The sequence below is a fragment of the Ursus maritimus genome, unplaced genomic scaffold (genome assembly GCF_017311325.1).
Source record: "Ursus maritimus isolate PB19 unplaced genomic scaffold, ASM1731132v1 scaffold_21, whole genome shotgun sequence".
In the NCBI taxonomy this organism is placed as follows: domain Eukaryota; kingdom Metazoa; phylum Chordata; class Mammalia; order Carnivora; family Ursidae; genus Ursus; species Ursus maritimus.
Genome location: NW_024424564.1, coordinates 12910253 through 12925614, shown reverse-complemented (window position 1 = coordinate 12925614; position 15362 = coordinate 12910253). Strand labels below are relative to the sequence as shown.

Here is a 15362-nt window from a genome sequence, read left to right as displayed (position 1 = left end):
GATCACTCTGCTGACTATATAAATTAGACAAAATGGAAATATGGTTACAGCAGGAGGCTATTAAAAATCTTCTCTCTTCTTGTGTGTGTGGTCATATTTTAATAGAAATTAGATTCTTTTTGTGAAGTATTGCACTTTTGCTGACCCGGATTCCACTGTTCTTTTCAGAACATGAGGACTACAGAATAGAAACACCTGGTAACAATGAAATAAAAACGTATCATTGCTAGTAGGGAAATAGCAAGGAAAAAAAATTCCCATTAGATTCCTTGTATTTTGCTATCTTATTCATAAATGTTTATAACACCATAATTTTGCAGCCATTTCCCCTGTATTTCATGGTCTATGTAAGCCAGAGGCAGAAGACTATTTTAGGAAAGCAGACATTTTACAGAAATATTTCTGCTTATGAGGTTACAAGCTTACATTTGGGTCTCTGAAACAACATGCCTGGTTCTCTCCTCTCCACATGGAAGTTTCTTTTCATGAGATGACTAGTTGGGATCCAGCCCCAGGTATGTCTAACTCCAAACTCGATGAACGTTCCACTGCACCTTGCAGCATTCTCTTGAGGCATATTTGCTGAATGTCCAGATTCTCAGGTTGTATGGTGTGTGGTATGATTAAGGTATGGGTAAGAGTATGGGTTCTCGAATCTGTCTACCTCTTCCCTGCCACTAGCAGTGTGGCCTCGGGGAAATCATCCGATTTCTCCACATCTCAGTGACCAATAACAATACCCACCCGAGGGCTTACTGTGATGATCCCATGAGTGAACGTACACAGAACAATCCCTGATGCGTGGCAAGCATTCCATAAAGGTCGGCCCTTTTTGTATGAATTGATAGACTCCTTGTCGAAACTAACATTATCATGAGATGGTACAGGATATGACATTTTCATTAACTAGAAAATAAAATGGGCAAAAAAAAAAATCTGTTCTAGTGGTTCTCAGACTTCAGGGTTCATCAGACTCCACTGAAAGTCTTGTTAAAACCCAGCTTGCTGGGCCCCACCCGCAAAGTTTCTGGTTTAGTACGTCTGGGTAGGAGCCAGAGAACGTGCATTTCTAACCGACTTCCAGATGATACTGGTGCTGAAGGGCAAGGTGCCACACGCTGAGAATCGCCCTGTGCTACACCAAGTGGTTTCTGGTAGCATATTTTCACCGAAACTTGCGGCTACATTGAACTTGGAGATAAGGCCTAAGTTTTGAGTCTTACGGAGCAAACCATTTAATCTCCCTGACCCTTGGTCATTTATCTGTATAATGGGAATAGAATAAGATCATCTGGTTGATAAGATGTTTGAGGATTAAAATATGAAGGTGTTTATAACACTTTCATATATACAAATATGAGTTCATATACAAATAAGACATGAAAAATACTTAGAGGTCATAACATTTATACTCTTCTTATTATGTCTGAGATTCTGTTTAATAAAGAATAGAATTATGTCACTTGTATTCCAAATAGTTTACTGAAATAATTTCATTATTAAACTTGAATTCAATTAACATTTCATAAGTCAGAGAGTGTCAAATGTATTGGTTCCTTTGGAGCAAAGTCAAGTTTTAGGAAGATCTCACACTTCACATACCTGTTAAGGAATTGGGAAAATTGTAGCTCGAATTCCATATTTTGCATAATTTACTTGAATATTAAGATTTTACATTTCTAGTTTATTTTACACTTTTCTAAGTAGTCTTAATATATTATATAATTTTAACTCCACAGAGATGTTTCCTAAGTCACTCACTAATTGAGTGATAAATTTAAATGATGGTAAGCCACAGATAATGGACTTAATTGATGTCTAAACTTTGTAGGTAATATATTATTCTATAAAGTATTTATTGAATAGTCCTTCTATGCTATGGTAACCAAACAGTGAAACTATTAAAATGTGGACTTCCTAAAAAATTGGAAACTTGGAGTAGAGGATAAGAGATATTCAGATGGTTTTCCTTCATTAAATAGTTGCAAACTCTCCCCAAAGTTTTATATATCTGGTTTTGGAAAACAGAACTTAAGTGAGCTTTGCTAATGATAATTTTTAAACTACTCCTGAACTACCTCTCAGCAATTTAATTTTTGAACAACTTCTACCAGTAAAATACCAAAAATATAATAAAAAAAATCACTTAAGTTCTGATCTCTTCCTAAAATAACTTCTGTTTAATTACTTTTAAATGACAAAACAAGAGCAAGTTATCTCCATTATATCCTTATAGGTCTCCAGTGAGTCAATTAGAAAATTCTGTTTTTGTTTAAGATATCCTAGCGGGAGACAAAACAATTAAAGGCTTTATAGCACTACGGAGTGCAATTGAAACAGAAAGCATTCACAACATGGCTGCTGATTTCTTTTGCAAATACTCCTTTATTCAGTGCATGGAATATACACAGAAAGCACCGGAATCTGAATTTGGGTTTAGGCACTTTTAGATTAGTTTTTATTATTTGCATATGGGTGAGAAAAGAAAATAAAACACTTTCTCTAGAGACAAAGGATGGTTGTATATTTTCTTAATTTCTTTCCCTGATTTTAAAATTTAAAAAATGCTTTAAAATTTATTTTTAAATGTATTAAAAATCTAAATATATTTAAGTTATTTAAAATTTAAAAATATTCATTATTTCCTATAGCATCCCATGCTTCTTAAAAACACAATGTTTGGTTATCCTTTTTGCCAACAGGGCTAATTGAGAACAGGTAAAGCACAGCGGAGGGAGATGAAATCATATGTTACAAGGGGACTTCATCACAGTCGATGGCTTGACCCTTTGGTACTCCTTCTGCCTAATTGTTCTGTGTTTAGATATCAAGTGACTGCTGGGACTCTGTTGTAAGTCTACGTGGGAATGAGAGAATTTTGGCTACTTGTACTTTTCCCTGGTTAGTTTTACTCATCACCTCCACGTGGCTTTGGCTCTGGTGCCGGGGGCAGGATGAGAAGCCATTCCTTGACTCAATGGCTTACAAGAGAAAATGAACCTTGGTTGAAGAGAGCCTGCTTTGGAATTCCACTGGACTGGGTATTTTGCAATACAGAACCAATAACTTATTTTTTTTATGAGACCACTATACAGGGGTAATCTGAAATATTAGTGATCTCTCAGAGTTCATAGTAGCAAGATTTCAGATATAACAGAGTCCTAGCAAGGAGGGCTATTGCTATCTTCCTTTTCTTAATGGACCGGATTACTATTCTCTCTCTCTCTTTTTTTTTAATCAAATGCCCTCCTTACCCTCTCTGTGCTGGTCAGGGACCCAGATGAATATAATTTTTATATTACCTTTCTTACCATGCTATACTGTAATCGGTTATTTCTTTCTTCCAATGACTTTCGGACTTTATGAAACATTGGAAAGAGTTGCCGTGAGCATAGAAACAGGCTGTCTTGTTCCACATTTTACCTCTAGCATTGTGGTCTCAACCCTACTGGACCCAATTCTCCCTTCAATACCAAATATTTTATAATGCCCCATCTAGTATATTTAGATAAAATTCATAAAAGTATAGCCTATTTACACAGCTCATTTTGAAGAAAAAAGTCAATATAATGTATTGCCTTAACTATATGATGAAGGACAAATAATATAAATTTATAAAAAAGTGATACATGTATCGTTACACACATGATGTTCAGATGGCAGACGTCTTTATGAATGAGTCAGATGTTTGCCTCTCCTTTTAATGAATAAGGTTGGGCACGAGAGAAACCCCATGATCAGAAGCTATTCTGGACAAGAACAGGGAAATGAGATTAGAGGTCTAGATGGATACTAGAAGAAACAGAGTTAAGACAGATAACAGACTATACTTATATGGAAAAGAAGGAAACAACCTTTATTAAACTAAATAAAGATAACACGCTAAGACAAATTTTAGATGTTGTAGGGGAGCAAATCAGGAAGTGTTATACTCTCGCAAATGAGCATGGATATTTTCACAAACGACTTCCTTACAGATAGAGTAGTGTCAAAATAATTCTCGGCTAGGACAAGATAGGGTTGAAATATCACAGTGAACATTTATCCTATCTTACAGCTCCGTCACACACTGAGGCAAGCATTTATTCTCCGACACTTCAAGAGGTCCTGGAGAGCTTATAGGCAACGGGGAATTGAAGTCCAATTGGAAAAAGAAATGTCACAATATTGCCTTCATAGTCGTTGGGTGGTAGACACGGCTGGATGGTGGAAGAGCAAGATTAAAAAAGCAACAGGTCACCCCCAAACAAATAAATCATTACATAATCGTCACAACATAGATTTTTATGACTGTTCTCCAAAATTTTTTAAAGGCCAAAATATAAAGTATTTATTAAACAATCTCTGCTAATGAAGTTCGATGACAGCCTGATCCTTACGTTTCATCTTTGCTAATTTAACGGCAATTAAAGAAGTTTTACACCTCTACCGTTACGTATCTTTAATTTTTCTGGGTGGTTTTTGAAGTCATTCTACCGCCCTACCATGATTTTCAACTGAATATGTGGTTAGAAAGCATACAATACCTGAAACAGACAGGATGCACAAACTGAATTTTCAATGATTTTAAGAGAATATATTTATTCCATTTAACTTTTCCTGTCCAAATCATTAGACTTATGCAGAACCTCTTGCGAAACCTTTCAGTATTCTTATGCATGAAAATATTATTGATTTACATTTGGCCTGGAGGGACAGCAGAAGTCAGGTTGGATGCAGGAGAATCCTTTATGCCAGGCTGAGTAGCACATCGCAGGACAGTTGACTTCATGCCAATCATCTGGAAAACCAAAGACGTCCCCACCGATTTCCAAAACACTCTGCGGCAGGCAGAACGACTGTGGTTGAGAATCATTGCTCTCTTACCAAAATACTTTTAAAATATTGGACAATTCGGGGCAGCCTGGGTGGCGCAGTCTGTTAAGCACCTGTCTTCGGCTCACAGCATGATCCCCGGGGCCTGGGATCGAGTCCCGCATCCTGCTCCCTCCTCAGCGGGAAGCCTGCTTCTCCCTCTCCCTCTGCTCCTCCCGCCCATCTGTGCCTGCTCTCTCTCTCTCTCTCTCCTCTCTCTCTTTCTCAAATAAATAATACAATCTTAAAAAAAATTTGACAATTGAATTTGCTCATTGAATATTAGTGTTTAAGTCAGCAGAGTAAAAGGAAGAGTGAATTCAACTCCTGGCAGGGGCCTTGCTCCTCTAAATCCCCCTTCACGTGGCCAGCGATCTAGCTGAACTGCAGAGTCCAAGACTGTCGTTCCCGTGCTTTCAACTTTTCCTGGGTTCCTCATCATGCCTAGAACATGATCATGCCCATGTATTTTTGACACGACACACAGGACCTCTGGGACCAGGACTCTTTCTATCTCTTACAGGAAGCCAAATCTGAACCATCAGACCAGACTGTTTCCCAGCCTCTGGAGTTCCACAGTGTCCTGCATGTATCTTTAGACACACTTTTCAGATGAATCAGAGAGCTGTTTGTCTTTGTCCTACTATCCTGATCCCACAACCTATCACTACATTATAAACTCTTCAAGGGTATGGACCATACTTACTGATCTTTGTATTTTTTTTTTTTTTAAAGATTTTATTTATTTGACAGAGAGAGAGACAGCCAGCCAGAGAGGGAACACAGGCAGGGGGAGTGGGAGAGGAAGAAGCAGACTCCCAGCGGAGGAGCCTGATGTGGGGCTCTATCCCAGAACGCTGGGATCACACCCTGAGCTGAAGGCAGACGCTTAACGACTGAGCCACCCAGGCGCCCCCGATCTTTGTATTTTTAGCAATCATCTGTTCAATGCCACACACACACAGGCACACACACACACTCTCTCTCTCTCTCTAGCTCAGTACACCCAAAATACATTTTGTTAAGTGAATTAAAATAACTGATTCTAGTGTAATTTATTTAACAAGTACCCAAAAGACTTTGTGCTACAGATCTCTACATGGAAAAAACATCCTTTTATTTGTCTTATCTAAACTCCATTTATTTATGATGCGTTTTGAATGGTCCCAAGTATTTTGCTGAGTTCATGCAGACACAGGCACATCAAAGAGTTGGTGCCACAGCTCAGAATTTCACCACATAATGAATTAACATTAGGATTTGGTAATATGACAACTTGAAAATATTTCTGGCTAATAGCAAAACAAGTTAAGGGTGGGGGGACCAAACTCAACCAAGCAAGCAGACCAAATGGTTCGTTCTGCTGTTAAATTTGATTTTTAACAAAATGTTAAATTTAAATAAAACTGCTTTTCTAATAGCCTATGTATCCCTCAGGTCAATGAAATCCACTTTCCATTAAGGAGAAATATATCAAATGCCTTCTTAGAGTTCCTAACTTTTATCTCAAAGAAACGAAGTAAAATCAGGATATTCTCTGAGATAAAATTTTCCTGGTATGACTTTCGACTTATGTTACCTATTTTCTCTACCTAGGTGATTTTTTTTTCCTGTACAGAATAAAGTGAAAGAAAATTAAGCCATAGGACTGGAAGAAGGAGGTATTCAGTAATAATGAGTTTTCTGATGAACAACCTGGGAAGGTGGATATTAACTAATAAGGAAAGCACTTTTACAAGTCTCAATGAATGAACGGTTCTCAATTAAATAACGACTCAGTGTATCTGTTATGCACTTGGCTTTTCTCTATTCACAAGTGGAACATAAACTTGGTAGTTTTTTTTTTTTTTAAGTTAATCCTTACTCAGCATTATAAAGAAACAAGCTTGACAAATGGTTTGAGGCTGTGCTCTCATCCTCTCAGCATCTTAATGATTTACTCACTTGGTGATCAGAATGATTCAGGGAACTGTCCCCAACATCATTACACAGGAGGGGGAGGGGAAATCCTCTCTTAAGAGTCTGAGTTGATAAGTTGCTTCACTAGAGGAAATTTTAGACATTAAATTAGAATAGGAGAGATGGACTTTTTTTCACACATGAATCCAGCCAGGTATAACGCGGTCCTACAGTACCAAGGAAGGTAGACTTGGATTTAAATAAATCAGCCTATGGCCCCAAATAGCTTATTGGAGGGATTCAGTCTTTATGAGTTAATTAACATCCACTTGACACTAAAATCAGAAATATAACAAAGAAAAAAGAAATACAACAAATAAGACCCCGTTTACTTACAGAACTTTAAGACTGTAAAGGCCAGCGAATGCTCCCTTGGGAATGTATGTCAAAGCGTTTCCGGCAAGACGTCTGTGGGTTTCAAGGGAGAGGAGAGACAGTGAGAATAGTTCTCTTCATGTGGAATTCATTTAGTTGTTAAGAAATGCAACAGAATTTTGTTCAAACCACAAATGCCAAAAACAACTGTAAACAACCTTGTCTTGCCTTGTTTTGTGAAAAGCTTCTGTAAATTTCTAATCAAAAAGCTGGCAAAAGAAGTACCTACAAAGAAATACAATAAATTACCTATTTTACAATAAATCATTTAATAGTTTAGACTATATATGTAGCTCTCCTTTCTAAAAAATTTTATACAAAAGTTAGCGCCATACAATAATCTTCAAAAGTTGTAATGTCAAACTGTGATTGTTGCATGATTTTTACAATTATTCTTTAGAAGCATAAATAAATCAGATACTCAAACATAAGAATATTTCTGTTGCAATTATCCCACAAAACACCCAACTTTCTTGCTAAATCTGGCAAATAAGAACGCTGACTCTCACAGTCAGTTCTTTCCGAACTCTATCGGAAAAGGGTAGAGTACTTTAATCAACGGTTTAATTGAGCAATGCCTTAAAAAATTGAAAACAATAAAGAGTGTATAGCATGAAAGACATTAATATGGTTTATTTAGTGGAAAGTTTTGACATCATTTATTGGTAAAATCTAAAGAGCGTATAGTATTTTTCTAACAGGGAAACAGTCAAGGTGAGAACATCCGCAAAAAGATGGACAAGGTGTGGTACCAAAAGCACCGGGTTCAGTACTTTTCCGGCAGTCACACCAAAGTCATAACCTCAGGTGTTAGATGGTTCCACAACATGGACAATCCAAGAACACAGTGACTCAGAAGACCACAGAACTTTTTAAGGAGCTGCTCACACTGTAGAAGGGTTGGTACAACTGGGAATCAAGACACCTCCATGTTTTCTTGATGGGGATGGAGGTTGGCGGGAAAGGGTGGAGGGGCCCACCTGACTAGTGTTTATTCCCGAAGGGCTGAGCAGCTTCAAATTGGTATTTTGATATTGTCTCCAAATAAAAGACAACTCAGTTCCACTGAGCTCCACTGACGGGACTGAAATACGCCATTCGGCATACAACGTCACATGTGTGTTCCAGGGCTAGTCCACGCCACCAACAGTAAGCGGGGAGTATTGAAATAAATATTACCTGTAAGCAGCACCTCTGAATAGCATTTTTGGTGTGTGTACTAGAAAGCATGATTTGCTCAATCCAAATTAAGTTGACTTAGAATGAGAATATGTCACAATTTTTGTAATTTTGCTCTTATTTATTTAATTTTATTTAAAAATATATAACAAGAGACTTGAACCCGCCAAGAAGTTTGTCTATTTTGGATTTGCAGCACCAACTTGCTGTGAGCTGTTAAATCCGTATAGACCTCTGAGCTTCATTTTCTCACGAATTACACGCAATGGTAAGGTAAGGTAGGTACTCAGGTCCCTTCTAGCTCCTAAACTCTGTGAGCTCTCTGTTTCGTCTTGGGTGTATTTGTGATTGTGCCTATTTTCCTTCTCTTAACAAATGTAATTTTATTAAGATTCAGATAAAGCTCTTACGTTGTACTCCTGCCTTCCTCGTGGTGCCCAAACTGTAAATAAATTTAGTGGCTTGGAATAGAATTAAGAAAAAGAGAGTAGAGGGGCACCTGGGTGGCACAGCGGTTGGGCGTCTGCCTTCGGCTCAGGGCGTGATCCCGGCGTTATGGGATCGAGCCCCACATCAGGCTCCTCCCCTGGGAGCCTGCTTCTTCCTCTCCCACTGCCCCTGCTTGTGTTCCCTCTCTCGCTGGCTGTCTCTATCTCTGTCAAATAAATAAATAAAATCTTAAAAAAAAAAAAAAAAGAAAAAGAGAGTAGAAAAACAACAGACTGCATTTTCTACTCCAGTAGAAAATTTCATTTTATGAAAGCTTTGTTTCGAAATATGTTTGTGAAACTGGATTGAGGGGAAGAAATGGATTTCTTCCTGTATATGGTCAGACGAGTTTGAAGGCCACTAGCCGAGAGCATATAAGGCATTCAATAAATGTATGTCAATAACATGTAATTCAGCTAATATTTAACCAGGGTGGTTTCGGAGGTGTTTTGTTTATTTCCTATAAAGTTGTCTTAATAGAAAACCCCCTGTAGACTATCACAACTGGCCTTTTATCTAGTGTCCCACATCGAATCCCTCCCTATGCCCACTCACATTCTGTGTCCGCTGATCGTCTTTGTAAAGCCAACTCTGATTATATCACTCCCCTATTCAAAACCCTTCACCAGGTCGCATGCCAAATGAAAAATGCAAAGTCCTCAGCTTCCTCTCCATAATTTCCAGATCTGTGTTCTATGCTGTAGCTTGACGAAACTAGGAGGCTTGCTTTTCTTAGACGTGCCGTCCACCATCTCCCTCCCGGCCCTTTGCTCTATCTAAAATGTTCTCCCTCCTCTCCCTTCTTGTCTCTCGAAGCAATTTCATTTCTTAGCTTTCCTAACTGCTGGGCAATCTCTCTACTTTGAACCACTTAGGTAGCACTTTGGGTCTCTCTACGGGTTTGCTGGCTACTTTGTGTGACAGTATGTACCTGTCTTGTCACACACATTCCCCTGAAAGTGGGAATTCTCTCTGTATCTGTTATAGGGCCTTGCATAGTGTCTGAAACAGAATAGGCTGCCCCAGAAGTGTCCAACTAATCATTTGAGTAGAGACGACTAACTGTCCCCAGCATCCATTGCCCCCTCCTTCTAGAATAGTTCCCCCATCCAGAGTTTTGGCAGTGTATATGGTCACCCAGCTAGAGACGGCACTTCCCAGCCTTCCTTGCATCTAAGCATGGTAATATAACCAAGTCTGGCTGTGATCACAAGCGATGTGTGAAAACTCCTGTCACCTCCTTAGAAGGAATCTGCTTATCCCCAATTTTGTCTATTACAGGAAATTCCTGCAGAAGTGGTACTGGCGAGACAGCACTAATGATTCTGGTGTGGAGAACACTCCAAAGAAGGCAAAATAAGAAGAACGAAAGAGCCAGAAGGAACCCGAGCCCCTGGATGACTTCAGGGAGCAGAGCTGTTCCCTCACCCCGATGTCCGCTCTGGGTGAATAACAGCATCAGTAGGATCCCTCGCTGCCCTCTGCAAACAAGACCCTGATTGAAGGATCATTAAGCTGACGAGGCTAGTAAACCCCTCCACTGCTAGAGACCTTTCCAGATGCCGGTCTCAAAGAGCCATGTTTGCAAAACTGTTTCAAACTGCAGCAGCATCCACTCTTCTCTCTCTCTCTCCCTTTTGTCCTTGAATCGTGAGCTAGCTGCTGGCACCCCGAACGCTCACAGCCATTGCATGCTGCTGTTTCCAACAGTCACGCTGAAGTGGGAAGACATTTACTTTATCATTTCTTCAAGCAATCTTTGCAGATCCAACAAGTATTTACAGAGGGCCTGCTCTGTGTGGGTGCTGCCGTCGGTGCAGAGACGCAGCAGGGAACCCCAGATGGGTAAAGGCCCTGACTGCACAGAGTGACTTTCTAATGTGGAGAGCCGGTCATTAACGAAAACACAAAAGAAGACCACCACACAAAACAGACTCTGAAAAAAACAATCAAGGCGAGGGCACGAGAGCAATGTGGAGGGCAGTAGCTAGTCTTTCAGACCAGATGGGCAGGGAAGCCTGTCTGCTGAGAGGGCGTTTCAGCAGAGGCCTGAGACATGCAGGTATGTCTGTGAAGGGAACCGTCGTGCAAGAGCCCTGCGGTGGGAGTGGGCCTGGTGGGGTCCGGAAGCTGCAAGGAGGCCAGTGGAATGATGGAGGGAGAGGCTGGGAGGGGAGGAGTGTGGAGAGGTGTCCAGGGCCGCCTCACGCAGGGCTCTGGAGGCCACAGGAAGGACTCTGGCCAGGAGAGGGGATGCGATCAGACCTATGTTTTAAAGTGGTCCTCCTGGGGACGCCTGGGTGGCTCAGTCGGTTAAGCGTCTGCCTTCAGCTCGGGTCATGATCCCAGAGTCCTGGGATCGAGTTCCGCATCGGGGTCTCCGCTCAGCAGGAAGCTTGCTTCTCCCTCTACCTGCCACTCCCCCTGCTTGTGTGCCCTCTCTCTCTGACACATAAATAAATAAAATCTTAAAAAAAAAAATAAAGTGGTCCTTCTGATGGACGCTTTTACAGGGCAGAGTGGAGTGGAAGCACAGGCGGTAACGGAGCAGCTGGTGGGGGGGGATGCTGGGGCGTTGCCCTCCTGGCAGAGGCGGCCGGGCGTGGTGGGATCTGGCGCAGAAGAAAGAAAAATCCAACCTGGCAACCTAGTAGGGGCAGGGAGACACGTAGGCGGCCAAAAAAGAGCAACATTTTACATTTATAGTTATATTACATAAAACTCGCCGTCTTTTGACTCGTTACCCAAAAGTACTACGTGTAGCCCTGAAGCAACGAACTGTATGTGACAAAGAGCAGCTTACTGAATTAAGACAGACTCAGGCTTGGTTGATGATCACGTAGGACTTACCTAATCAGACCCGGCTGACTAAGAACGGTTATTTTTGCCAAAAAGTCCCTAACTATCCCAGTTCGCGGTCCTAACCTCGCCAGCACATTTCTGAGTTCTAGGGCAGAGCTTTCAAGATGAATGTTAACTCTTCCTGCCGCTAATGTGTCCAGTCGCCATCACGTAGCTGTGATGGTTCCTGAGACGTTGACTTTGGAAATGAAAAGGAGGGAGTAAAAAGTTTTTATTTATTTATTTAATTAGTTGAAATTATTGTCAGGGCAGATACTCTTCTGTTACACTTGCTGAAGCATAGCTTACGTCTCACACACTGTTTTTCTTTTCTGGGCAAGGACTTTCAGAGCCCTTGAGTCTGTATTCAGAACTAACCTGTGCAACCACGACCCTGTGTTATTAGGGGAGTTTGTCTTCAAGGAATTTATGATGTGCTGTTAGCTATTTGCTGGACTGGCGGAAGATGTATCTCATTGAGAAAAACAGCAGTTCAAGGAAATCATTGGATCCTTCTCTTATTTCTTTACCATGCGGGACAGTTTTAGTAATTCTAAAATTAAATACAGAGAAACTATGGGAGGAAAAGGCTTTCAAATGAATACATGAATAATTAGAACTGCACACAAATCTTTCCTGTGATGAGTTGAACTAACAAATCTCTGGCAACTATGTTCCAACCCTGGAGACCCACATACCATTTGTCTGAGAGCTGGATTTTTTTTTCCTGTTTCTAAAATTATTTCATGGGAATATCTCTTCCAAAATCTTCATTTCTATAATAAGATGTAACTTAATAAGGAAAACTTTTTTTTTTTTAAGATTTTATTTGTTTATTTGACAGAGAGAGAGAGAGAGAGAGAAAGAGCAGAAGCAAGGGGAGCGGCAGAGGCAGAGGGAGAAGCAGACTCCCCACCCAGCCATAGCCGGACGCGGGGCTCGATCCTCAGATCCCGAGGTCAGTGCGAGCCGAAGACAGGCACTTTAACCGACTGAGCCACCCAAGCGCCCCTAAGGAAAACTCTTCTATTTTTTATATGATGTAAAAAAACGTTTTTATTCTTAAAGATACTGCTCCATATATAAGACTCCTATTGTCCCACTATTGTTAGTGTTACCAACTCAACTGCCATAAAAAGAAAAAAAATCAAGTTCTAGTAGACACATGGCTCTTTGATTAAATCAAATAAGTAGATGTTTTGGTGTTTAACAACCATTTAAAATATCTTTGATAATGTTTCTTTTAATCTCTATAGTAGTTTAAATCTCTAAGTGGTTCTTTTTTTTTTTTTTTTTGGTACCTTCATTTTATAAAAAATGGAGCAAAGCAATCAGATGCAACCTCTAATTTCTGATTTCTCCTTTCTGGATGTCGGCCTGGAGAGGGAGAAGCATGTGGATAAAACGGGGTGTGCACAGTGAGTGGAAGGGGTGCTCGACCCTGCTCTTTGGTTGAGAGCCTCAGGAAAATTACTGTGCAGGGAACCATGGTCCTGGCTGAGTTCTAGAGGCAGATGGGCATTTCCAGAGCTACGTGAGAGGGCATGGCAAGTTCTACCAGGCCGCCTGGGTCAGTTCTTGTGAGAAACTTTTGCCTTATAATTCTTAGGGTTTTCCCCCCTTTCCCTTTTTGGTTTTCTCCCTTCTCACCATTAGTGTGCAGTAAAGCTTAATTAAAGTCCCTTGTCTTCCCCGGGCCTCATTTCACTTATTCTTTTAAAATGATAGGGTTCTTTCTCAGAAGTTTTTTCTGCCCTCAAATTGTTTTTCTGTTACACGTGCATTTCCTACTTACCCTCATTCTTTCCCCCCTCATCCTCTCTCTACCCTACTGTTTTCTTCTTGTTTACTGGAAGATTTCTTGATTACGCATCACTAATATTTTATTTCATTATTATTTTTTACATAACATTTAAAAAAAAGATTTATTTATTTTTATTTTGCGGGTGGAGGGGCAGGAGGAGAGACAGAATCTCAAGCAGACTCCCTGGTGAGCATGGAGCCTGACACAGAGCTCGATCTCACCACTCCGAGATCATGAACTGAGCCAGAATCAAGAGTCAGATGCTTAACTGACTGAGCCACCCAGGTGCCTCCATGTAACATTTTTTAAAAAGACTTATTTAATTTATTTATTTTAGAGAGAGAGGGAGGGAGGGAGGGAGGGAGGAGCGAGAGTGCATTGCGGGAGGGGAAGAGGGAGAGAATCTTCAGGCAGATTCCCTCAGAGTGAGGAGCCGAAGCCCAATGTGGGGCTCAATCCCATGACCCTGAGATCATGATCTGGGCTGAAACCAAGAGTCTGACACTTAACCAACTGAGCCACCCAGGTGCGCCACCCCCACTTCCCCATGTAACATTTTAAAAGCATATTCCCATACTTCATATCAGGAGGTAGATCAGAGATTATATACAATATAATAATTATATAAGATTATTATCTTATACAAAGTAAGATATTTTGTAGGTAAAGATACCAAAGCTCAGAAAGGTTTTATGTAAAATGAAAAATGTTGTCCCTTTCCCAGTTTTATTTAATTGTAATCTAGTATTCTCTAAGGGAGCATAGAAGTTATTCAACAGCAGGTCTGCTTAAATAATCAGAGCAGAATGAACTTGAATATGATAACCCTTATGATTTAAAAGAAGACATTTCTGGAGCACTTGGGTGGCTCAGTCCGTTAAGCATCAGACTCTGGATTTTTAGCTCAGGTCATGATCTCAGGGTTGTGAGATGGAGCTCTGAGTTAGGCTTTGTGTGAGGAGTCTGCTTGAAATTTTCTCTCTCCCTCTCCCTCTGCTAACCCCCACTCTCTCTCTTTCTCTCTAAAAGAAAGAAAGAAAGAAAGAAAGAAAGAAAGAAAGAAGAAAGAAAGAAAGAAAGAAAGAAAGAGAGAAAGAAAGAGAGAAAGAAAGAAAGAAAGAAAGAAAGAAAGAAAGAAAGAAAGAAAGAAAGAAAGGCACTTCTGACTACTTAGCAAATTCATGCTGGCTCCTAGAATTACTGCTTTATTTTCCAACTTTTTTACAAAGTACATGAGACCCAGACAGCACACACTCTATATTTGCAAAATTATTTTTTTCTAGAAATTTGGTGAGGGCTGACATCAAGCTTGATGGTAGTAGTTTCCCCCGTCTTCCCATTCTGAAGCTCTGGATGACACTTGCTGAATTCCAGTTTTCTCGTACTGATTTCCTTCTCCGTGATTTTCTGATATGAATTTTCAGTGACTCTGTTACTATTTCTAAACTTCTTTTCACTTTTCTGAGTTGTGATTCACCTGAATAGTTGTAAACTATCACTTAAACATAACATCTCTGAAGTCTCCTATTTCTGTATGATGTGTCAAAATATTCTCATATGAAAAAATTCATCTAAAATGCAATGAGCAAGAACCATAATACTGTAATGAATGACTTTCAAAAGACAAAGTGATGAAAACAACATCATATTCAATTCAGATTGGCTATTCATGATTCAACTCTATTGATAAGTCCTCTGCTGCTTTTGGGGCCACCCCATTGATGAGTGTGGCTTTGGGTTATCTTTAAAGAGGCCAAGTGTCTGAAGATGAAGACTTAGACATAAACAGGATGAAACTCACAGTCAGATGTGATCTACTAATCTTATCTCTGTTGGGGGTAATGCATCGTCTTTGTCATTG

General features: G+C 40.1%; 1 protein-coding gene across 1 annotated transcript in view; it reads right to left on the bottom strand.

The window, feature by feature from the left end:
* The window catches only part of LGR5 (leucine rich repeat containing G protein-coupled receptor 5), a 123450-nt gene that overhangs the window by 43844 nt on the left and 64244 nt on the right, over window positions 1-15362 (bottom strand). Inside the window, exon 3 of the mRNA XM_008684389.2 lies at window positions 7150-7221. Within this exon, the coding sequence (XP_008682611.2) occupies window positions 7150-7221 (72 nt within the window). The remainder of the gene's footprint in view (window positions 1-7149; window positions 7222-15362) is intronic.